This window comes from Pogona vitticeps, chromosome 2 (genome assembly GCF_051106095.1).
Source record: "Pogona vitticeps strain Pit_001003342236 chromosome 2, PviZW2.1, whole genome shotgun sequence".
Taxonomy (NCBI): domain Eukaryota; kingdom Metazoa; phylum Chordata; class Lepidosauria; order Squamata; family Agamidae; genus Pogona; species Pogona vitticeps.
In genome coordinates this window covers 283737499-283763018 of record NC_135784.1, presented here as the reverse complement: position 1 = coordinate 283763018, position 25520 = coordinate 283737499, and the positions used below count along the sequence as shown (strand labels likewise).

Sequence of the window (25520 nt, the reverse complement as noted above, 5' to 3'; positions counted from 1 at the left end):
TATCGACCTGAGACTATACAGTATAGTACATCCGTGGCCCTCCCGATGTTGCTGAACTACAGCTCCCATCATCCTCCACCACCACTGGCTGTGGCTGATAGAAGCTGGAGTCCAATGACTCTACCATGAATCACACGTCACCCAAGCCGCGGTAGGCACTCCTCCTGAACGTCAGGAAAAGGACACCTCCCCACCACCGGAAGTTTAGCGACTTCCAGGGCCGGGCATCCAACTCGGCCACAACCACACGGCGCCGGGACGGGGGGAACCGCAAAGCCGAGGCTTTGCCAGTCAAGGCGGCCAGCCGGAGGCAAACTCTAGTCTAGCCTATCCAGAAATACGTTTTACCTCCTGGTAGACTCAGCCCGGCGAAGCCGTAGAGGGTCGTCCAAACCCGTTTGGCGGGAATACATAAAACTCAACATGGTGAGAAGCAGCAGAGACCTACAACCACAGCCCTCCTTCCCGGTTAAGCGATAACTTTGCCCCCATTGGCTCCAAAGGCGACTCTCGCAGCCAATCCGTTGGGTCGTTATTAAAACGTCGCCTTCTGCCACCTGATAGGCGCGGGTAAAGACAACAAACCCGCGAATGGTAGAGCCTGCCTGCCTGAGGGTACCATAGAGAAAAAAAATGATAGACAGGTAATTCAGAATGCCTGGCTGTCCTCGGTTTTAAGAGATGGGCCGTAAATTCCAAACTACTTGGCGAGGAGGAGCTGGAAAACAACTTGCGCGCTGCACTGTCTCCATCTAAAAAAGCAAACCTGGCCTCAACCATCAGCCATATGGATTTGGGACATTAATAACAGCATACGTATTAGGTTGGAACTACCCGCAAGAATTTGATGTACAGTCTTGAAGAGAGGATTTATGCTGTTTCCTGTTTTTGTTGCTTGTTTTTAATAGTCTTAATGGTCGATTCCAAGTATCCCCTATTCCTCCAGTTTGCCGGTTTTCCACTCTTTGTTTCTGCGCAGGCTTCCTGCCTCTTGCTACCTAGACGTTGAGAATCCGCGCGGGCTCTGCTCTAGTCTGAGACAGAGGGTGTCTGCCGACTTTCCATTTTTAAATGGGGGAATTCAGATGTTGTGTCACCTCTTCTAGTTTTCTATCTGGAAAGAACGGGGTGGGGGTGGGGCGCAAGGGCGGAAGCTCGAGTGTCACGCTATTGGTCAGGCTGGGGCTGGCCTTGTGCGGGGGAGGGGGGCCGGATGCGCGAGGGCGGGAAGAGGCGGGGGCCCCCAAAGAGTCCCTCGACTTGGGGGCGGAGCTTCTTCGCCTCCCGGGGCGGGGCGGAGCGGGGCGGAGGGGGCGCTGTTTTGCGTACGCCGGTTCCCTGGGCGCGCGGGTCTCGACCATGAGTGGCCTTTGGCGGCTCTTGCGCTTGTGGAAGGTCCGGCTGTTGGGGCCGGAGAAGCAGTACGTGGGGAGCGACCCCTTCGGGAACAAGTATTACCGGATCGCCAAGCATGAAGCGCTGGGAGGTGAGACGAGAGAGGTTCGGGACGGGAAAGTCGGTCGCCTTTGCGCCACGCTGCGGTCTCGAAAGTTCCCCTTGGATCACACAATGGTCTCCGCCGGCTTTACAGTTAATATACATAGTAATCCATAGTGCATCTTTCTTTAAAACATGTTTTTGTGCTTATTCTCCTTCTTATTTAGAACATATTTTAGAGTAAACTTACATTGGAACATACTGTATGTTATTTGGATCAACAACATAGAGCTGTCTTTACTCGTGGAGTAGCACAGGAGCGAACACACACACGTGTTCCTGTGTTACTCCATGAGTAAAGACAGATAGTAAAGTCAGCAGTATGTTGCGTGCATGTGTGTGCATAAACATGCTGTAAGTAAGTTGGATATACTGTATATACTTGCAGACATATATATATTCCTGTGCTACTCCATGAGTAAAGACAGATAGTAAACATAGAATCCAGGAGTTCCTGACATTTTTTAATTAACCAAGTACAGTATGCAACTAGCCAAAATGTCACTTGTTTGCTCTTCGGTGGATCTTATTTATGCTCTGCAGGTTACTGTTGCATGTTTGAAAAGTTCTGTTGTGCCAGAGAAAATGTGCTGTAAAGCAAAAGCCATCCTTCTTCATTTTGTGAACAGCTGGTACAGCCAGCCTGTTACCGTTTTTGTCATTTCAATTTACTGTTGTGTCATTTTGTAAAATAAGGCCCAATCCTCTTTACAATACTATAATGAAATAGTTACAAGTTAAGGGGAAAAGGTTTAATATAAAACTTGGTGGACCATATCTTCTGTTAGTGGGCCCCAACAAGCTTATCTGGGCAGGATTCTGAGTGCAGGGTCTGACCATCCTTTATATTCTCCACATTGTTTCAGATGGATGGTGAGTTGGGCATGGTGAGAGATCAAAGGAGTGGCCACATCCAGCCATTTGGCACTACATGCAAAAAAGAGCTGTCAGTGATCCACAAAGGGCCCTGGCCAGAGCTTGGAAAAGTTACTTCTTCTGAACTCCAACTCCCAGAATCCCCAAGCCAGCATGGTCATAATGACTCGGAGGATTCAAGAAGGTGTAATCTGGAAAAAGTAACTTTTTAAAGCTGTGGTCCTTTCATTGCTGGAAGTTTGATAGCTTTCCAGTAATGCAAGGTTTTGATATCAGCATTCCTATTCTTGAATATGATTGCAGTACAGTGGGGTCTCTACTTAAGAACTTAATCCGTATTGGAAGGTGGTTCTCAAGTTGAAAAGTTGTTATGTTGAATCTGCATTTCCCATAGGAATGCATTGAAAACCATTTAATCCGTATCTGCTCTTTTCCGTCCATAGAAACTACTGTACTCTGCATATTTGTTTACAGTAAATATCCATTAAAACTTGTGGAATTATCTCTGAATAAGGATTGGGTAAATGCTTCAGATGTTGGGAAAATGTGAAGGCAAGAGGAGAAGGGAACGACAGAGGATTAGATGGTTGGACAGTGTCATCAAAGCAACCAACATGAATTTGACCCAACTCTGGGAGGCAGTGGAAGACAGGAGGGCCTGGCGTGCTCTGGTCCTTGGGGTCATGAAGAGTAGGACACGACGTAACAACTAAACAACAACAAATGCTTCAGAACATATTTTAGAGTAAATGTACATTAGAACATGCTGTAAGTAATTTGGATCAACAGGCATCCAAATGTGTGGGTACACATTAAATTTCCTTCACCGTTTAGGTATAATCTAGAATTATTTGGAGTTCTTGTTTATGGCATGGTGTGGCATTCTCAAATGTTGGTGACCTGGCATACAGTGGTGCCTCGCTTAACGATTACCTTGTTAAACGACAAATCAGCTTGACGAGGTTTTTGTGATCGCAAAATGATGTTTTAATGGGCAAAATTTGCTTCCCAACAATCGGTTCCCTGCTTCGGGAACCGATTCTTCGCATTATGACGATCAAAACAGCTGATCGTCGGGTTTCAAAATGTCCGCCCGCTGTGTAAAATGGCTCCCCGCTGTGCTTTAGGATGGATTTTTTGCTGCACAGGGAGCAGAAAATGGCCACCCTATGGAGGATCTTCGCTGGACGCTGAGGTATTTAGCCCATTGGAACGCATTGAACCAGTTTTCAATGCATTTCAAAGGGCTTTTTTATTCCACTTGATGAGGATTTTGCTCTACAGCGATTTCGCTGGAAGAGATTATCCTCGTCAAATGAGGTACCACTGTCCTGTGTTTTCTGTGATTATTTGAAACCAAGGATATTTTATAGACTAAAATTCCACCAGTGTCAGTGTAAGGTTTGTACAACTTGCCTTGGCTAATTGGTGATGTGACAGTCTTGGTAGTGCATCTCTAGTCACAGAACCAAGATGCACTCTTGACAGTTTGTCAGGTAACCATAGCAAGTAATTCATGTGAATGCCAGCTGGACTACAGCTGTACTCTTATACCTGGAAAGAATAAATCTTTTATTTTAACAATCTATATACTGTTCCTCAGTGTACCATTTCTGAAGCGTTTCACAGATATAAAGAAATTGAATAAAACATGGCACAATAGTAGCAATAAAAACTGAATTGCTCATGAAAGCAGCATAAGAAGAAATAAAACGAGAGGTTAAACTTTATAATGCATTTTCTTCAACCGTTCTTTGACCAGAGGACAGGTACTGCAAATATAATTTCAGGGAAGATGCAATTAATGGGTCATATCCTGTTGGTGTAAAATTATACCACGTAAACCAGATCCAGAGCCAGTAATATTTAATTTAAATGAATCAAAAGCTTTCTATCCCTTCCCGTTCAGGTTCTGAGGCTCTCTGATGCTCCCTTGTGCCCTGGGTAGCCTTTGAGAGCCTCAGAATAGGGGAGGAGCCTTTAATACTCAAAAATCACTGTTGAATTTCAGGTGTATCCCCTTACAATAGTACGTTTTATACAGAAATGAAAACTAGCTGAAATTGTTAGCCTACAACCTTTACACTTTCGTCAGTGTACATGGCAGTGTACATTCAAGCATACAATATATTTGGAAGTTGAGTCATGGCAACTGGACTTCTTTCTTGTTAGACTGAAACATTTCGCGACTCATCCAAATAGCTTCTTCAGTCTGAGAAGAGATGGTAGGAGATCCCTGATATATCCTCCATATTGGTTTCACTTCCCCTGGTCTGAATAGGCTCCATAGATGGACAAAGTATGGAGGGGGTGAGGGATAATCCCACCTCTGCAGTCCTTCTCCACCCATTATCATGGGTCATTAATGGTCATTGTCTTTCTGGTGTGTGTGGTCCTAATCTTTCTGGGGACAGATGAAAGACAATGGATGCCTTTCAGGACAATGGGTGGCAATTACCTTAGGTAATACAGATGTCCTTGGACTGCTACTCCCAGAAACCCTGGGCAGCACAGCTAAGAGTGAAGTCTTCTGGAAGATGCAGTCAAGAACACCTAGGTTATCCAAGGTTGAGAACCACCAATGTAGATTATGCTTAAAAGCTATCATTTAGTTGGCTCAATCATCTCCTTATTCCATGAATCAACCAGGGTGTTGATTCAGGTTCAGTACATCTAGGAGTTTGAAAATCCCCTAGAATATTCAAAGATCTTTCTGGATCTGCTAGTCTCTAAAAGGCAGATCGAATTATTATTATTATTATTATTATTATTATTATTATTATTATTATTATTATTATTATTATTATTATTATTATTATTATTATTATTATTATTATTATTATACAAGCCAATATTTTCATAGTTATATAATACCAGTATACTATATAACAACAACAATAATGTGCTATCAAGTCAATTCTTTCCATGGTTTTCTAAGTAGAGAATACCATTCTGTTCTACTGGGGGCACTTTGGGACTGTGCACCTAGCCCAAGTCCACACAGGTTGCCTCTTTTACTGGAAGGCACAGCTGGGTATTGAACTCCCAACCTCTGGCTCTGCTGCCAGAAACCTAAACTGCTGAGCTCTCTTGCCAGCTAGACTGAAATAAAGATCAGTATAAATTATTCTGAGATCTCTTGTTGCCACTGGAAAAAAATGGTATTAGAACCAGCAGGGGGAGTCCTAACCACTTACAATGGTACGTTTTGCTTTAGCCTAGTTGGTTTCTTTCTTGTTTCTGAAGAAAATAGTAATATACAGTATATCAAAGAAGTGAGAACACCCACTCACATTTCTTAAATACAGTGGTGCCTCACACAACGATTGCTTCATACAACGATGAATTCACACAGCGATGGGTTTTTTTGAGGAATTTCCCCCATCGTTTAACGATGTTCTCTATGGGGGAATTTCACTTAACGATGTCCCTTTTTGCTCATTTAAAAGTGTCTTAAAATGTTTGAAACCTGTTTTAAATGCTTGGATTCCATAGTGCACCTTGTGAAACATGTGCAAACTTAATTTGGTTTTGTTCTGAGTCTTCATTAATTTTTGGTGATTTTTTTATTTTCCCCATTTAAATCAATTGAATGGACAGTTCAATGCATTTAAATAGGGAAAACAAAAAATCACCAAAAATTAAGGACGACTCAGAACAACACCAAATTAAGTCTGCATAGGGTTCAGGAGGTGGGCTAACGATTGCAAGCATTTAAAACCTGTTCCAAACATTGTAAGGCACTTTTACAGGAGCGAAAAAGGACTTCGCAAAGCCATTGAAATGTATTGAGTCGGCTTCAATACATTCCAATGGAGGAAACATTGTTTCACTCAACGATGTTTCCTATGGGTTTTTTCACTTAAAGACGGCAATCCGTTCCAATTGGAACGGATTAACCGGTTTTCAATGCATTCCTATGGGAAATGGTGTTTCACAGAACGATGTTTCACACAACGTTGATTTTTTTGGAACCAATTAACATCGTTGTGTGAGGCACCACTTTATTTTAGTATATCTTTTCATGTGACAACACTGAAGAAATGACACTTGGCTACAATGTAAAGCAGTGAGTAATTTGGACATTGCCACTTAAGGGTGTATTGACTTTTGTTGCCAGCAGTTTAGAAGTGAATGGGTGTGTTCTGCATTATTTTGAGGGGACAGCACATTTACACTGTTATACAAGCTTTATACTCACTGCTTTACATTGTAGCCAAGTGTCATTTCTTCAGTGTTTTCACATGAAAAGATATACTAAAATATTTATGAAATGTGAGGGGGGTTTACTCACTTCTGTGATATACTGTATTAATTTAAAGAAAAACTTAAACCTTCCCTAGAGCCTGCCTGTATATTATCTTGCTCCAGCCAGTCTTTAAATTTCCTGTATATATGCCTGGTATATAACTTACAGATTGTGCTAAGGAGACTAATAGGCCTGTAGTTTGCAGTATCATCTCTCTTTCCCTTCTTAACTATGGGGACTATGATAGCAAAACCCCAGTTTTCTGGAATTTGGCCAGTAGTATCAATACACACCCTTTAAAAGGTGTAACCCTGATGTTTCCTCTCCTGGGTTCTGTGGCTTAGTGATCTCCATTCTTGTCTATTTTTATAAATATCTACCAGTGTCCATAAGGGGGAGAGAACCTATAATGCAGGGATAAGGAATATGTGACCCCTCTGCCTGAGATAACTTTAGGATCATCTTCTAATCCCCATTGAGAACGGGGCCGAGGCAGCAATTTATATATTTATTTTTGTTACTTGGCTATACTTGACTTCAAAACAAAGGAAAGGATAGTGTCCTCTGGCATGCTTGAGGACAAGAGGCTTTCTTAGAAGGAGTGCAATTTAGATATCATGGAAAATGCAGCTCTGTCCTTCAAAATAAATGGGGTAATGGGGAACAGCTAGGAGGATTGCTATTGCTGCTCTCCGGTATCTGCCATCAGAGGTGATCTTTCACTGTCTCAGAGCTGGGCCAGTCTTGGGTCTGTTGTTGGACCCCAACTCCACTCAGCCCCAGCCAATGCAGCCACAGTTAGGCATTATTTGAGTTGTATTCCAACAACATTTGAAGAACCATGAGCTCCCAAGGTTTATAATGACATTCAAAAAGGCAGTCAGAATTATATGGGGCTTGGTAGGTTTGGTATGCAGTGACATGGCTAGAAAGTTGAAGGGTTTTACTTTCTCTATGAGCCGTAAGAATTGCAAGAACCAGAATGCAGCTGAGCACGATGAGTTTTTGCATTCATTATAGCATTTGTGGTAGTGCTTAGCAATATTAAAATAAATCAGCAGTTATTTAAAGATGAATTAAAGCGAGCAGGATCTGTCTGTTGAACTGTCAACTATTTGCATTTCTGAAACAAAAAGGGTGCCTTTTCAAAATCTTGATACTGATCTTGGTTACTGGGAGAACATTTCTCTCACTTTTCTTCCTTTCCTTTTTTTAAAATATTTTTCTATGTTTCTAATGTGTTACTGTATTGTTTAGGCTTTTCAGAATTGTTTTAATGCTCATATTTTAAGTGTGCTCTTTAATTAGTCGTTTCGTACTCTACTGGCAAAAAAGTGAATTGTACAATTTATTAGTCATATATTTTTGGTGGAAAACCATGTTTCACCTAAAAACCACACATTGCAGGTTTGTCCAGAAGGAGGCAATGTTGCCTTAGAAAGTTCAGATAGATGGCTTGTCTGATTTCTCATGATCAAAAGAGAATTTCGTGGTGGGTTGAATGTTCTAACTATCACAATTGTAAAATGGAAGCTCTAGATTTGTAAATAATGTCACGCTTTAAGCTTATACTAGCATTTTGTACGTTGAATGAGTCATTCTTTTTTGTGGGGGGGGGGGAAATTGTTCTGCATTCCTGAATAGCTGTAAATATTGAATAGTACTTTGATTCCTAGGTAGCAACACAAAACCAGTCTTTGTGCATGAGTATAATGGGCCATCACCACAGTGTTCAGTGTTCATGAACAGATCAAGTTGCTCAAAAGAGAAATCTTGAGACCTGCCAAATGTGTTATGTAAGTGTGAGATGTGTTGAAAGTGGTATATAGAGCAGCCCCCCCCTTTTTTTTAAACTCTCTGCAACTCAGGTCTATCTTACTTTTCACTTGTAGAACCTGCGGGGTGACAGACCATTCCTTCATCAGCATTCATTGGTCTCTCATTTTTTTCATTGACCTTTCAAGGTGTATCAAACCAACAGTACTATCATCTATTTTTTAGAATAGAGAAGACATATCATAAAACCTTTCACATGGACACCATGTTTCAAAATTATTAGTAGATGTAGGTTTCAAGCACTGCTCTACACCTTGCCTTGATTTAGGAAGACAGAATAGAATTGATAGAATAATGAAATTGGAAGGGCCTATTAGGCCATTGAGTCCAATCCCCTGCTCAGTACAGGAATACAAATCAAAGTATCTGTCAGGTGGTTGTGTAAATTTCTCTTGAATGCTTCCAGTGTTTGAGTACTTACCACCTCCTGAGGTAATTAGTTTCATTATCATACAGCTCTAACAGTTTTTTTCTGGATACAGTAGTGCCCTGCATGACGACGACCCCGCTAAACGACAAATCTGCTGGACGATGACTTTTTACGATCACTATAGCGATCGCAAAATGATGTTTCCTATGGGGGATTTTTGTTTGACCACAATTAGGTCTGTGCTTCGTGAACCGTTTGTTCGCAAGACAACGATTTGTCCAGCTCCGCAAAATGGCTGCCCTGTGTTTTCCGGACCCATGCTTCGCAGGGCAGCCATTTTAACAGCTGATCGGCGCTCGGAAAATGGCTTCCCTATGGGCGATCTTTGCTGGACGACGAGGTAGTTTCCCCATTGGAACGCATTAAATGGGTTTCAGTGCATTCCAATGGGGAAACTTTTCGCTGGACAATGCTTAACAGCGATTTCAGGGGAACAAATTATCGTCGTGGGCTGGGGCACCATTGTATTCTGTAGAAATCTGACCCCTTGTAACTTGAGCCCGTTGTTGCATGCCCTGCACTCTGGGATAATCAAGAAGAGATCCTGCCCCTCCTCTGTATGACAACCTTTCAAATATTTAAAAAGAACTATCGTATCTCCCCTCTTCTTTTCTCAAAGCTAACATGCCCAGTTTTTCCAGGCATGTTTTCTCATAAGGCTTGGTTTCCAACTCCCTGATTATCCTTGTTGCCCTCCTCTGAACTTGCTCCAATTTGTTGACTTCCTTCTTGAAGTGCAGTGTCCAGAACTTGACACAGAAGTCAAGATGAGGCCTAACCAGTGCCGAATAGAGGGGAACTAGTACCTCATTAAGAACAGTTTTTAAGAATGTGGTTTTACTTGAAAGCAGTATCATTGAATACTATTGCTGTGCCCCTGTCCTTGCTGTTTAGTTGTAAAAACATGATATACAGTATCTGAAGAATATATATAGGCATCTTTAATGCTGTGTGACTGTGTGTTCCGCGAGAACAGTGAAACAGGTATCTCTGAAGCAAGACTTCGTTTTCTTCAGTTTGACTTTCTTTATAAGGAAAAAGCGAAACAGTAGTCATGGCAGCTATTAAAATTCAAATTTGGGAACAAAAACTGCTTCCCATCACTCTCACAGGAACGCACACAATCTTAAAAATAGCTCTCGGAGTATGAGTTGCTGTCACTCATTTTGATATACTGTTAACTCTGATGCCTAACAAATTTTGATAACTTATTCTTGGTCAAAACAAGCTGACAGTTTTGCTGGATTCTACTTGATGGATATATTTCTTGTCTTAAGAGTTCCAGTATTTTTGGTCTGTCTCCTATTCTTTCTAATTCTTTTAGTTTACATTGTCCTCTTGTTCAGTCATGCCCTGCTGTGCAATTTTGTCTTTTATCCTCAAAATGGGCAAACTATATTACTACCTGGTAGTAATAGCTATCAAGTTAATTTGGCTTCAGCTTCTTGAGAACTCCTCACTGGGTGGCAGCTTTTATTCCACTGAAAATTTTAAAAAAATATAGTAGATTTGTCTGTCAAAACTAAACCTTTCCTATGATAGGATCACACAATGGCAGAAATCTGGTAGTAGGTTATAACTAGACTATGCCCATTGAATCAGTGGGAATTTGATGAGTCATCTTATCAGCTATCTGGATTAGAGATGGGGTATTTGTATACAAATAGGAATATTGCCGCACAGCTGGCCTTAACGAGTGTCCAGCTCCTGGGGCTGGACCATCCACTCACACATCCGGTGCCCCGCTCATCCTTCTAATAGCTCCTGGAGCACCACACTCTTGCCACTCAGCCAGCCACTCCAGGCAGGAGGAGGGAGGACAAGTCTCCCTGCATGGCTGCTGAGTGGCCAACCGAGGGGGTAGAAAGTGGCACTTTGGGAATGATTGGAAGGATGAGTGGGGCCACTGCTACCGCCAGATGTGTGAGTGGATGGTCCAGCACCAGGGGCTGGACCTTCATTAAGGCAAGCTGTGTGGGGATAGTCGTATATGGATACCCTCATCTCTAATCGGAATTTCACTGGGTGTACTCTAGTTGTTAGTTACTGTTGGATTTCAGCTGTTCAAAAACAAAGGGGTACCTTAATCTCCATGTTACCCAGAAATCAAATTTTGGTATGTTATCAAAATGCTGGAAAAAGTTATTTCAAAATGCTATTTTAATTGTTGCTAATTTAAGTATAACAGAAGGTAGATGGAGAGCACTACTGATAATCATGTATTGTATTTTAGATTACTCTTGCACTTTCTTACTGGTGCTCCTTCCCCTACTTTCCCCCAAATCTATTTCAGAATACTGTATGTGGAAATCCTCCTGAACAGATTTTGGGGATTGTAACCAGAGAAGAATACATCATCTCTGTGTAAGCCTTCCTCTGATGGTGGGAAACAAGTTGGAAATCCACCCTTTTTCTTTTTTTGTCTCTGGATTTTATGACCTCTGATTCTTTCGTTTGTTACTTTGTGATATTATAAGAAATGTTATTTTCTTATGATTCATTGTATCTATTTGTAAAGTTAAGGGATTTCTTACACTCTATCAAGTGTAAAAAACAAATCATACCAAATTAATCTTCTCTCTGTGTGTTGTTTAATAGAATTACAAGCTTGGTAGATGAGGGGAATGCTACTGTATGGCTGTAGTATACCTTGATTTCATCAGGGGTTTTTACAAGGCCCCCTCAAGATATTCTTGTGGCCAAGCTGGTAAAATGTAGGCTATGATGCTATGGCTAGGTGGGTTTGTAGCTGGTTGACAGGCCACACCCAAAGGGTGCCCACCAGTGGCTTCATTCTGGAAGGGAATGACAAGTGGGCTTGTTGTTCAATATTTTTGTTAGTGACTTGCAAGGGCAAAGAGGGGATGGTCATTAAATTTGCATGTGGCACCAAACCTGGAGGAGTTACTAATACATCAGAAGACAGAATCAGGATTCAAAATAATCTCAACAGGTTAAATAACTGGGCTAATACAAACAAAATGACTTTCAACAGAGAAAAATTTAGAGTGCTGCACTTGGGGAAGAAAAATCATATGTAGAAATATAAGATAAGTGAAAGCTGGCTTGGAAACAGTGTGTGTGAAAAGGATCTAGGGTTCCTAATAGATCACAAGCTAAACATAAGCCAACAAGGTGATTGTGCTCTCCATCTTCCGCCCTGCAGCAGTGACATCCATAATGTCAGGAGTCAGAGATTATAGATTGGTTTTATTGTAGGATTACCAGTCACCAAGACAATGGTCATCTCACCCTCCACTGGTCCATTCTCAAGCTCCATTCTCTTCACTATCCAGGGATCTCACCTTTCCTTTGACAGCCCCTCTCTGACTCCATCGGGGCTGGCACAATCCACAGTCCTTAAGTCCAGGCTGTATGGGTTTCTCACTTCAAGGAGGGCTTCTGATGCAGTTCTATCTTAGATCTCCAGGAGGGCTTCTTCTTCAGTGCAGCATGGTTGTTCCTAATGGCACTGGTTACCTTGCCAAAGCTTCCTTCTCTGTCTCATCTGATTTCCTGAATTGTTTCCCCCATCTCTCTTTCCACCTTTATCATAGTCAGTTGGAAGCAGACATCCTACCACCCAGCCAGCCCTCATCCACTGGTTTCTTTTCCCATTCTTGTGTTGGCTGGCTGGCCTTAGTGCCCACCTGAGCCTGGTAGAAGGTGGCTCCAATGGGCTCTCTAGGAGGCATTGAGTAAGAGCACATTGCATGCTGGCGCACCAGAGGTGTTATAGCAGCAAAAAAAGTGAATGCTATACTAGGATACAGTGGTGCCTCACAAGATGATGTTAATTCGTTCCGCAAAAATCGCTGTCTTGCGAAAACATCGTCTTGTGAAACGAAAAAGTCCATTGAAATGCATTGAAACCGGTTCAGTGCGTTCCAATGGGATGAAAACTCACAGTCCAGTGAAGATCCTCCATAGGGGCGGCCATTTTTGGTGCCTGTAAAGTGGGGAATCCGTCCTGAAAACACAGCAGGGAGCCATTTTGCACAGCGGGCAGCCATTTTAGAACCGCCGATCAGCTGTTTCTAAATCATCGTTTAGCGAAAAATTGGTTCCTGAAGCATGGAACCAATCATCCTTAAGTGAATTTTCCCCATAGGAACATCGCAGTTGCAAAAACTTCATTGTCAAGTGGTTTCATCGTTTAATGAGGCAATCGTTAAGCAAGGCACCACTGTATATTAAAATAAGAATGGTGTCTAGATTAAGGGAAGTATTAATATCAGTCCATTCTGCTTTGGTCAGACCTTCCCTTAAATATTGTGTCCAATTCTGGGCACAGCAGTGTGTGAGGGATACTGAGAAGTTGAAAGTGTTTAGAAGAGGACAGCCTGCATGGGAAAAGGTTTGGAAGTCAAGCCTGATGAGGAAAGTTGAGGGAACTTGGCATGTTTAGCTCAGGGAAAAGAAAAGAAGGCTGGGAGGTGATATGATAGCTATCTTCAAGTGTATGAATGTCTAGTGAAATATGGTGTGGGCTTCTCCTTCTCCTCCAGCAGTCGATTCGAAATGCAAGAAAGGAAATTCCAGCCAACCACTTCTCAACAGTGTGCCTCCTGAGAGAAGAACCAGATAGATAAATCCTAAAATCAATTTTTTTAAAAAAATCAAATTGATTTACATCACAATCTACATTTTTAAAAAGATGTTCTTGATTTAAATCATCAAAATCCATTTTTAAAAATTAAATCAATTTTGATTTAAATTTAATCCACCCTGCACAAGCTGTGCACCGTCACACTTGAAAGGAAAACTGGCAAACCCTTTTCTGCATCCCTGATACCTACAAGACCCTGGGGAGGCTGGCATGAGTTGGAATAGAGGGCACATAATTAAAGTAGAAATGTCAGTTTTGTACAGCATTTCTTGGAGAAGTCTGTTTTTTCCTGTCTCTTTGTTCTGGCTCATCACATGGTCTAGTGGGAGGGCCTAGTAGTTTGAATCCTGATTTTACTGGAGCCTGTGTCCATTTTCCTTAAGGGTTTTGGCTGGGAAGGAGGCGAAAGGTAGGCTTTTTGTGGAGAAGTCTGTCTTTTCCTGTCTCTTTGTTCTGGCTCATCACATGGTCTAGTGGGAGGGCCTAGTAGTTTGAATCCTGATTTTACTGGAGCCTGTGTCCATTTTCCTTAAGGGTTTTGGCTGGGAAGGAGGCGAAAGGTAGGCTTTTTGTGGAGAAGTCTGTTTTTTCCTGTCTCTTTGTTCTGGCTCATCACATGGTCTAGTGGGAGGGCCTAGTAGTTTGAATCCTGATTTTACTGGAGCCTGTGTCCATTTTCCTTAAGGGTTTTGGCTGGGAAGGAGGCGAAAGGTAGGCTTTTTGTGGAGAAGTCTGTCTAGTGGGAGGGCCTAGTAGTTTGAATCCTGATTTTACTGGAGCCTGTGTCCATTTTCCTTAAGGGTTTTGGCTGGGAAGGAGGCGAAAGGTAGGCTTTTTGTGGAGAAGTCTGTTTTTTCCTGTCTCTTTGTTCTGGCTCATCACATGGTCTAGTGGGAGGGCCTAGTAGTTTGAATCCTGATTTTACTGGAGCCTGTGTCCATTTTCCTTAAGGGTTTTGGCTGGGAAGGAGGCGAAAGGTAGGCTTTTTGTGGAGAAGTCTGTTTTTTCCTGTCTCTTTGTTCTGGCTCATCACATGGTCTAACTCTATCTCCAACCCCAATATGCTGAATATGGATGTCCTGAAGGAGGGCAGAATTTCAGCTTTAAAAAGAGAATGAGGAGGAGAGTGTGTCACATGAAATTCCCTAATCCTATCTCTTACTTAATTTGGTAAAAGAGAGCAGGCCGGGTAGGTGGGACTCGTCAGCCCTGGAAGGCAGCCCATCTAGGAGAAGGAAAACTCCAAATTTTAACCTCCACTGCCTTGTGGCTATATCCACTTATGGAAAGGGCTTCAGGAGATAACCTCGAGGCAAAATCCGGAGCCGGAGTCCCGGAGGCATTTTCTTTCACTCTGCCAACTCCTGCGACGTTGCTGGAACCAGTTGTATTGGCTCTTGCCTTTCCACTGGACCATTTCAGCGATGTGGAGAGGGGGGATTTGCTGCTTGGGTAACAGCCTATCCTCCATACTATTTTACCCAGGCTTCGTGCTCTGGAGAGGACACTCCAGCTTCGCATACAGCGTCGAAACAACACGGGAAGTAGCAGTTACCGGTTATAAGTCTCTGCTGAATTGGCGTAGAGCAGGACGCCAGGGGCTACTTCTGACGGTGGGAGAGGTCATTGCACCTCACTAGGTAGATACCGCCCGCCTCAAGCTGGGCAGCCCCCAGCCAGTAAGGTGCTACCTCGCCACGGTCTGTTAACCTCACGGGGTGCGTGGGGTTTAGGGTGAAACCCGACAAGCAGATCGACAACCGTGCACCATGCAACAATCATAAGAAAACTTCTGCCCTAAAGCTGGGCACCTGGAATGTACGGACAATGACCCCTGGCTTTCCTGTCTACGGCTTTCCTAACGACCTGCAAGAAATAGACGATGTGCGCAAGACAGCTGTCATTGACATGGAACTGAGTAGACTGCAGATGGACATTGTTGCCCTGCAAGAGACAAGACTGCCAGACTCGGGATCTGTCAAAGAAAAAAACTTCTCATTCTTCTGGCAGGGAAAACCATCGAATGAGACCAGGGAATATGGTGTTGGCTTTGCAGTCAGAAACACTCTCCTGAGATGCATTGTTCCACCCACTGTGGGGAGTGAAAGAATCCTGTCTCTGCAGCTCCACTCATCAGCAGGACCAGTAACCCTCATTAGTGCATATGCACCAACACTGTCAACCACTCCAGAAGTGAAAGACAAATTCTACGACGATCTGGCAGCTACTATCAAAAAAGTCCCTGAAAGAGAGTCACTGTTCATTCTTGGAGACTTTAATGCTAGAGTTGGTGCTGATCACAATTCTTGGCCCACTTGTCTAGGCCGTTTTGGCATTGGAAAGATGAACGAAAATGGCCAACGCTTACTGGAGTTTTGCTGTTACTATGGTCTCTGTGTCAGCAACACATTCTTTAATACGAAGCTGCAACACAGAGTTTCCTGGAGACATCCAAGATCCAAGCATTGGCATCAGCTCGATTTGATCCTCACTAGACGTTCTAGCCTTCCTAGTGTTACGATCACACGCAGCTACCAGAGTGCTGATTGCGATACTGATCACTCCCTGGTGTGTAGTAGAGTAAAACTGCGAACAAAGAAATTGTATCACATGAAAAAGGAAGGAAGACCACGTATTGACATCAACAAGACTCGCGATCAAAGAAAAGTGAAGGAATTTGCCCAAGCACTCGAGGAAACCCTTCCAGGTCCAGCTAATGTAAATGCACCTGAACGATGGGAACACTTCAAGAACACTGTCTACAACACCGCCTTGTCCACCTTCGGCAAGAAGACCAGAAAGATGGCTGACTGGTTCGAAGCCCATTCGGAGGAGTTAATGCCAGCCATTGAGGATAAGAGAAGAGCTCTAGCAGCATACAAAGCCTGTCCTAGCGAGTACAACCTGCAAGCTCTTCGAGCCGCTCGTAGCCAAGTCCAACAGGCTGCCAGGAGATGCTCCAATGACTATTGGCTTCAGCTTTGCTCTCAGATACAGATAGCAGCGGACACAGGTAACATCAAAGGAATGTATGATGGTATCAAGCAGGCCTTAGGTCCATTACAGAAGAAATCTGCTCCCTTAAAGTCTACTACAGGTGTGATCATCCAGGACCGAGCACAGCAGATGGAACGCTGGGTGCAGCACTACTCCGAGCTATATTCCAGAAAGAATGTAGTAACCGAAGAAGCATTAAATAACATTGAGTGCCTGCCTGTCTTGGAAGAGCTGGACAGCGAACCAACCCTAGCAGAAATAAATGCGGCCTTGGATTCCCTCACCTCTGGCAAGGCACCTGGAAGGGACAACATCCCTGTTGAAGTGCTGAAATGCGGTAAGGAGATCATCATCACCGAACTGTATGAAATCTTTTGTCTCTGCTGGAGGGAAGGTGGAGTACCACAGGACATGAAGGACGCAAACATTGTCACGTTGTACAAGAACAAAGGTGACAGGGGTGACTGCAATAACTACCGTGGTATCTCTCTTCTTAGTGTTGTAGGGAAGCTGCTTGCCCGTGTTGTGCTGAAGAGGCTCCAGGTGCTTGCAGACAGAGTCTATCCGGAATCACAGTGTGGATTTCGAGCAAATAGATCCACCACTGACATGGTATTCTCCCTCCGACAGTTGCAGGAGAAATGCAGGGAACAACAACAGCCACTCTTAGTGGCCTTCATAGACCTTACAAAAGCATTTGACTTGGTTAGCAGGGATGGCCTTTTCAAAATACTTCCCAAGATTGGATGTCCACCTCGTCTCCTTAACATCATCAGGTCCTTCCACGATGGAATGAAAGGCACTGTAGTTTTTGACGGCTCAACATCAGATCCCTTTGACATCCGAAGCGGAGTGAAACAGGGCTGTGTCCTCGCACCAACACTTTTTGGGATCTTTTTTGCTGTCATGCTGAAGCATGCCTTTGGAACTGCAACAGAAGGTGTCTATCTCCGGACTAGATCAGATGGAAAGCTCTTTAATCTCTCTAGATTGAGAGCGAAGACCAAAGTCCAACTGAAATGCACGAGGGACTTCCTCTTTGCAGACGATGCAGCCATTGTTGCCCACTCTGCTGAAGACCTCCAACAACTCATGAACCGTTTCAGCAAGGCCTGCCAAGACTTTGGACTAACAATCAGCCTGAAGAAAACACAAGTCATGGGCCAGGGTGTGGACTCACCTCCCTCTATTACCATCTCCACACAAGAATTGGAGGTTGTTCATGACTTTGTGTACCTTGGCTCAACCATCTCTGACACCCTCTCTCTAGATGTCGAGCTGGATAAACGCATTGGGAAAGCAGCCACCATGTTCTCTAGACTCACAAAGAGAGTATGGCTCAATAAGAAACTGACAACACATACCAAGATCCAGGTCTATAGAGCCTGTGTCCTGAGCACACTCCTGTACTGCAGCGAGTCCTGGACACTTTGTGCCCGGCAGGAGAGGAAGCTGAACACCTTCCATATGCGTTGCCTACGACGGATTTTTGGTATCACCTGGCAGGACAGAGTTCCAAATAGAGTAGTCCTAGAACGAGCTGGAATTTTCAGCATGCATACATTACTGAAACAGCGACGTCTACGCTGGCTTGGGCACGTTGTGAGAATGGCTGATGGTCGGATTCCAAAGGATCTCCTATATGGAGAATTAGTGCAGGGAAATCGCCCCAGAGGGAGACCACAGCTGCGATACAAGGACATCTGCAAGCGGGATCTGAAGGCCTTAGGAATAGACCTCAACAGATGGGAAACTCTGACATCTGATCGTTCAGCCTGGAGGCAGGCAGTACATCACGGCCTCTCCCAATTTGAAGAGACCCTTGTCCAGCAGGCTGAGGCAAAGAGGAAGTCACAAAGGAAGCAAAACCAGGGAGCTGGACAGGGGACAGATTGGATTTGTCTCCAGTGTGGAAGGGATTGTCACTCTCGAATTGGCCTCCTCAGCCACACTAGACGCTGTTCCAAGTCCTCCATACAGAGCACGATACCATAGTCTTTCGAGACTGAAGGATGCCTACTACAGCATTTCTTCAGGAAATTCCTTGCTTGGTGTTCTTTCGGTAATTCCCTGAAAAATTCCTTCAAATTGCATAGAAAGTAGAATTACTGAACCACGAAGGGACAGAGCTGGACACAGAATTGACGAGGGGAATGCAATACGTCTTTGGACTGCTGGTCACGAGAAGAAAGGACTGCTTTTCAGGCAGGAAGTGAGCATTGTCTTGGTTAGCAACCTTAATATGAAGGACCTTGGTAGGAAAAGAAAAACGTTGTCTTGTGTGTGAGGAATAAAACACCATCTCTTTTCAATTACCCATTTTGAACTTAGTACCCTATTTGGAAACAATATCCTTGATCCTATTGGAGAGTTATGTATTCTTTTTGTGTACGTTTCTTGGACATCTGTACAACTGATGCTGTGATTCTGTTGCTGAGAACTTTTCACCATAGATACAGCATGCAATAATGCAGTAGATTTCTTGTTTTTATTAGCCCCAGGGATGCCTTGAAATGTGATAGGATATGCTGGGTGTAAATCTCATCTTGCTCAAAACCTGCTAGGAGTGACAGGATTTCAAATGGGTGTTTTTTTTTGAACGCATGCATAATCAGTATCGAAAATGGCATTCTGCAGTTGGTAGTAATGAGATGTGTTTACTGTTTGGAGGTTTTAAATACATTATTTCAAAACCAAAGTGTTGTTGCAAATGCTTCCAAATGGCACTTTTTGTAATTCAGATGCTATTGTTTGAAGCTTGGGAAAACATTAGAATGATTTCCAACTCTCCTTTCTCCTATGCTTAAAAAAAGAGAACACATTTATAATAAAATGCAGAACACATCCTAGTACTTTAAGTAAAAATGTAAAACATTCTGAAGTAATTTTTATAGTACTGAGGAGTGAAGATTGACACCTGGCATATTCAGTTTAATTTGATACTTAGGAACATACATTTTGGGCTAGAGAGATAAGTCATCAACATTTCAGAGAGAGGAGGAAGGGAGGGGGACAGAGAGGGAGTGAGTGTATTTTTTTTTAAAAAAAATAAAAGTATGTTTTTATTGAGGGACATGGTGGCGCTGCGGGCTAAACTGCAGAAGCCTGTGCTGCAGGGTCAGAAGACCAAGCAGTTGTGAGATCGAATCCACGCGACGGAGTGAGCGCCTGTCACTTGTCCCAGCTCCTGCCAACCTAGCGGTTTGAAAGCATGCAAATGCAAGTAGATTAATAGGGACCACCTCGGTGGGAAGGTAACAGCGTTCCGTGTCTAAGTCGCACTGGCCATGTGACCACGGAAGATTGTCTTCAGACAAAACGCTGGCTCTATGGCTTGGAAACGGGGATGAGCACCGCCCCCTAGAGTCGAACACGACTGGACAAAAATTGTCAAGGGGAACCTTTACCTTTACCTTATGTTTTTATTAGGAAAAAGCACCTTGGCATAAGTGTTTGTGAACTGTTGCCACTTTGTCAGATACAAGGCAGACTGACACAGTAACTGCCAGAAATAATTTTATAAATAGCAGATTATGGTTCTATATTATACAAAATTAGGATATGTTGTTAGAAACTATTTGGTTAAAAATCACATTAGTAATATTTCACATTATGGCAGTAGAGCATTATCTATTTTGATTCTTAACGTTATAAATAAAGTCTTCCCCTTGTATCATTTTTGGAAATCTTGAGAACTAGCCAGGTAGAATTAACAGAATCATCAGACTTAAGTGCGATTTCTGTTTTTAAATATACTTTGTTAGTAAGGTGCACCATAAAAGTAAGTAAGGTGCCTTTTTATACCTCTGGAGTCACTGCCAGTGTGGGATCTTGCATACTTAGTCCTGTTGAGCTCAGTAGAAGCAGATATATACAAGATTGTACAGTGGGGTCTCGACTTACAAACATAATCCGTATTGGAAGGAAGTTTGTAAGTTGAAAAGTTTGTAGGTCGAATCTGCATTTCCCATAGGAATGCATTGAAAACCATTTAATCCATATCTGCTCTTTTCCGTCCATAGAAACTAATGGGAAACTAATGGGAAACTAATGGGAAGCTGCTGTTCCGCCTTCTACCACTAGAGGGGGATATTTTCTTTTTTTCTTAGGTCAAGAAAAGTTCAGGAAAGGAGGGGGGAGGCAGGGAACAGTTTTAAAAGCACTTTTGAAATCTTTTTTTTTCCAATGAAGCCAATTTTAAAGAATGTTTAATACAGAGACAGGAGTCTGGAAGTCACACCTTAGCCCAGTCTTTGCAAGCCAGAATGCCTGACACACACAATTCTTCTGCAAAAATACAGACATTGCAAACAAAACACATTTTAAGAATATTTTTAAAACCAGCAGCTTTTAAACCAAACACATTTTAACAGGAACAAAGCAACTTTTAAACCAACCAACCCATACATTCACCCACCCACAGCTTTTAAAACAAAAGACAGGTGGCTTACCTTTTGTTGTCTTCTGGAGGTCCCCTCCTCTGGGTCATCTTCTGTAGGGGATTCCTTCTGCAGGGGGTCCCATGGTGGCGGGGAAGACTTCAGATCTCTCAAAGGGCTTCCCCCCTGCCGACGCAGGCTTTCCCAGGGTGGACGGGCCTCCCAGGGGAGCGCTTCCCCCAGGAGGCCTGGTCTACTGCCTGGGGAAAGCTTGGTAGACTGGGCCTCAGCTTTCCCAGGCAGTAGACTAGGCCTCCCGGGGGAAGCCCTCCCCTGGGAGGCCCAGTCTACCAGGCTTTCCCGGGCACTATCGGCGGTGGGGGGGGACCTCCAAGAGGCTTCCCACGGCGGCGGGGAAGGCCTCCGGACATCCACAGCAGTGATGGCGGCAGGGACCTGCGAGATGCCTTCTAGGGCTTCTCCGCCGCCATGGGAGCCATCTTGGAGGTCCCCCCCCCACCGCCGATAGTGTTTCGGAGCCACTATCTGCGGTGGGGGGCCCTCTGAAATTGCCTTCCATGGTGGCGGAGAAGCCCTGGAAGGCATCTCGGAGGTCCCCGCCGCCGCTTCCCTTGGGAGGCCCAGTCTACCAAGCTTTCCCTGGGCAGTAGACCAGGCCTCCCGGGGGTTCGTACGTCGATTCTCCATTCGCAAGTCGAAATGGAATTTTGCGGATGGAGAAGTGTGTAAGTCGAAAAGTTCATATGTAGAACCGTTTGTAAGTCGAGACCCTACTGTATTGTTAAGTACTTGATACAATATTATACTTTCTGTCAAACTGTCACCACTCATCTAATGGAAAGCTGCTGGATCCAGAAGAGGCTTCCATTAGCAGAACGGGAAGGGGGAAGGCAAAATTCAGCAGTTCTCTGTATGTCCCTGGAGCTCTCCATCCCACTCTACCAAAGTCTCGTTTGGAAAGTCAGAGAGCCCATTTGAATAGCATGGGAAGTTTTGTCTGGTGCTGCAGGGGACAAAAATGTGTCAGGGTTGCCTGCCTCCTCATTCCATGAGATTGAAAAGACTTCTCTCAGCAGAGGGATTCTATTTAGACACAACCCTTTGGCAGAATAACTGAGCTTTTGGTGTAGAAGACCAAGGTGTGCAGAGTTGGACTGTTGCCAAAACTGGGAGTAATACAGTATTTGTTTATTTTCAAGTCTTCAGAAATAAAACCGTGAGTATCAGCAATGCCTTTATGTAATTTGTTTAGAGTGCTTTATAGAATTGTGGCCATCCTCATTTTAAAAAAGCATAAAGTAGATCTGGAGTGAGTATTACAAAACTGAGTACAAAAACAGCATGGCCAAGGATCTTTTCCATTAACAGCGTACGTTAAATTGATTAAGTGGGAATGTGAATAGATATTCGAAGACAATGAAGTTCTTTTGTCTTCCAAAATTCAAGAAGCTGCAGGCAAACAGAATGGAGTATTTTTTTTTTGTATAATACCTAAAATAAAGCATTTATTTTCATCATGTTCTCTCATACTTCAGCTTGCAAATCATTTTCAAGCCCAGGATTTAAGTGTTGATAATACTGTAAACCATGATTAGTGCTAACATTGATTGTGGGGGTATAGATGTAGTAGTTGAAGCTGTTATCAGAGGGAATTTGGTTGTGAGAAAAGCTGTTGGAGAGTGTTAATGATCCTTTAATCCATTCCCGATCTCATAACTACATATGCATTCCCTATGTGTTGAGCTGAAAGCAAAAGTATCAATAACAGATCCTGCAGATAATCATTGGGACATTTCTGCTTAACTATACTTAGGACTTAAGCCACAAACATCCACCGACAAAATACTGCAGGAAAAAGTCTTTGAATGCATTACTGACAGTGTTTTGCAGGCAAACCTGAGGAGTCTGTTGTGCTGTCCGTATAAGATAATGGAACTGACAAATCAAATGTCCTGTCGAAAATTATTCTGGGAAAATTAGAGATGTAGGAATGGTCAGATGTTAATAAAGCCTGCTTGCAAATACGTGTGATAACTCCTTGCACTTGAATCCAACTCCTCCCGCCTACATGTTATATTTCAGTCTTAGTTTACTAAGATTTTGGATTTATGACATTCTTGCATTTTTTTTCTTGCCAGGCCTTGCATGCATTTGTGGTTATGTCTGTGCTTAGTGTAAGCCAGTTGCTTAATATCCCATCAGCAATTTATATAGCACTTACACATTATATACTTGTAGTTACTAATTGCAATTACTGACATTTTAGACATTTCAAATACATTTCTATAGTGAAACATTTGTTTCCTTCGAAGAATTAGTTTTGCTTATGTTTGAACCATTTTTTTTAAAAAGGAAAAACTAAAATTAAAAAACCTGTGTACAGCTGTTGCGCAGATGAACATTTTAGCTGTGAAATATCTTAACGTATCTTAAATTGACAGTTTTATCTATTCCTTTCTCATACTCTCTACTGTTTTGTTAAAGTATCATTTTTATTAGAAAGAAAAGGAAATCCTCATGAACTGTCTAAAATGACAATTTCTTTTCTTCCTCTTTAGCTTTTTTTTAATTATTATTTTGAGGTAGGTAGTAAAGCATGGCTATTTCTCCATTGTTCTCTAGATAGTCTACATGTCTTTTCCTTTTTAATCCTGCAACAGTGCAACATCAAAGCTTACTTACTAACTTGCTGATAAGAGTGATTATTCCAAAAGAGAAATGTTCCCCTATGTGAATGTACTACTAGCCAAAATCCTCTTGCATAGCTATGTAGATAGTGTAGCTTTTGGAGGCAAACGTCTCCTGAATTAATCATAATCATAATTGTTATCAATGGCATATCGAGTTTGACAGCATGTACAGTAACTGATAATGTCTATGGGGATTTTTTAACTTGGGGCAATTTGCTTCCAAAAGCTATGGCATTTCTGCTAGGTAAGAGAATTTGGGCTGCTGTTTCCTTCAGTTTGTGTTGGTGTTCTGTCTGACAAAAAGACAGTATTTTATTAGTTCACCACTTATAATATCAATACATTTGTTTTATGAAAGTTTTTTTTTTATCTAGATGAGTTGAGAAGGTAAGACATAGCTGTTTCTGTCTTCTTTCTGTACGAAAAACTAATGAGTAAAAACGAGGCAAAGTGTTTGCAAGAAAGCAGCCCTTAAAATAAGACTCAGTGAGTCACAAGATGCTTATCTTTGGACTGGAAGGATAGAGCTCATCTCAGGGCTTGGTCCTACAGATAAAATAAGTCAGGGGAGGGATCATGGTTACTCATTTTGGTGTAAAGTCATGTGATATCCATGTGACTTTTGGGATGATGCGTGCATCGTCTCCGCCCCCTCTGATCAGGGGTCTCTGACTGGGACAGGGGCGGTGGTGGGGAGAACACTATCTAGGAAAGGGAGGAGGATGAGAGGGAAAGGATTGAGGGTGGGAGTGGTGCAGGGACCGGTGATTGAGGGGAGTAGGTGGAGGGGAAGGATTTGGAGGGTGGGGGGGCAAGGGGAAGATGTTAGTTGAGGGATTGGGTGGGAGAGGAGGAAGGTGGCGGGGACTGAAAGGGGAGGGAAGGAAGGCTGGGCTTGGTTGACTGGTGGCTTTTTCAGCAAGCAGACTGTGGTGCCCTTTTTAAAAAAAATCCTGCTATCACGTATAGCACTGTATCAGATAGCAGGAATTTTAAAAAAATAATAATGCAAACAGAGGCATTCACATATGCAGGATCAATTCCAATGAACTGATTCCTCATTTGCCTCAAAATAAATGACACTCTGGTGGAGGAGTAGAAAAACTCACTCTCCTGTCACATTACTCTGTGCATGTTCGCCAACATTGAAATTGTATTTTTTTTTTAAAGCAGAACCTGACACAACAGTGGTCTTTATTGTGAATAGGACTTAGCCTCATGTGGAGGAAAGGGGTTTTTTAATTTTAAAGAGGTGATTGTAGGGGGTATCATGATGAGGACATTAGGGTTTGCTAAGTGAAACTAGCATTTAAGATGGAGTAGGTCTTTCACTATGTAAGAGAGTTGGCTTTTGGAATACTTATGTGGAATTCTGATTTACAAAGTGCTTTCTCCCTGCTGCATGTCCTAGAAAGGAATTTGCATAGTGATGCTTGTTATGAAATGCTTGTGCCAAGTGGCCCCTAGAATGTTGACAAGCTCTTCCCTTCATAATGCCTTCTCTTTAAGTTAAAAGATGGAATGAGTTGTAAAAAGGCAGATGTTGAGCCTTGGACTCATATGGAGATGAGTAATCCATTGTTAAAGAAGACTGAGAGCTTTAAAGAACTCTTGAAAATGACATATAATATAAAGAAATGTACAAATGGAAGTGAAAGATAATGTAAAGAGGCGTGGTGCATGTATTTAAGGGAAAGATTTGCACATTTAAAAACAATTAAAAACAGAATGGCACTAGATGTTGAATAGATTAATGAGCATAATTTGTTCTAAGATAGCTCATAATAAAACAGAAAGGAAATGTGAAATGAAATTTTTGTTCTTCAAATGTGTGTATGTAAGAGAAAGAATGTTAATAGTATGTTTTAGGAATGTGTGAGGTCTCTTGAGAGGGGAGGGGGAGAAAACTGGAAGAAAAAGCACTCCAGTGAAAAAG

At 42.8% G+C, this 25520-nt stretch overlaps 2 protein-coding genes across 6 annotated transcripts in view; one reads left to right on the top strand and one right to left on the bottom strand.

Moving 5' to 3' along the window:
* ERCC8 (ERCC excision repair 8, CSA ubiquitin ligase complex subunit) overlaps nucleotides 1-990 on the bottom strand; it is a 50931-nt gene extending 49941 nt beyond the window's left edge. For 2 of the 4 annotated variants that reach the window (XM_020783741.3, XM_020783742.3), the window contains exon 1: nucleotides 349-582. In XM_020783741.3, coding sequence (XP_020639400.1) covers nucleotides 349-425 — 77 coding nt within the window. In that variant the 5' untranslated portion in view covers nucleotides 426-582. Of the gene's footprint in view, nucleotides 1-348; nucleotides 583-834 lie in introns of those variants that run through there. The other 2 variants (XM_078384562.1, XM_020783743.3) reach the window with 2 other exon arrangements.
* A 285-nt stretch (nucleotides 991-1275) lies between these two features.
* NDUFAF2 (NADH:ubiquinone oxidoreductase complex assembly factor 2) overlaps nucleotides 1276-25520 on the top strand; it is a 76958-nt gene continuing 52713 nt past the window's right edge. The window contains exon 1 of one of the 2 annotated variants that reach the window (XM_072992717.2): nucleotides 1276-1486. In XM_072992717.2, the coding sequence (XP_072848818.1) occupies nucleotides 1360-1486 (127 nt within the window). In that variant the 5' untranslated portion in view covers nucleotides 1276-1359. The remainder of the gene's footprint in view (nucleotides 1487-25520) is intronic. The other variant, XM_020783657.3, reaches the window with a different exon arrangement.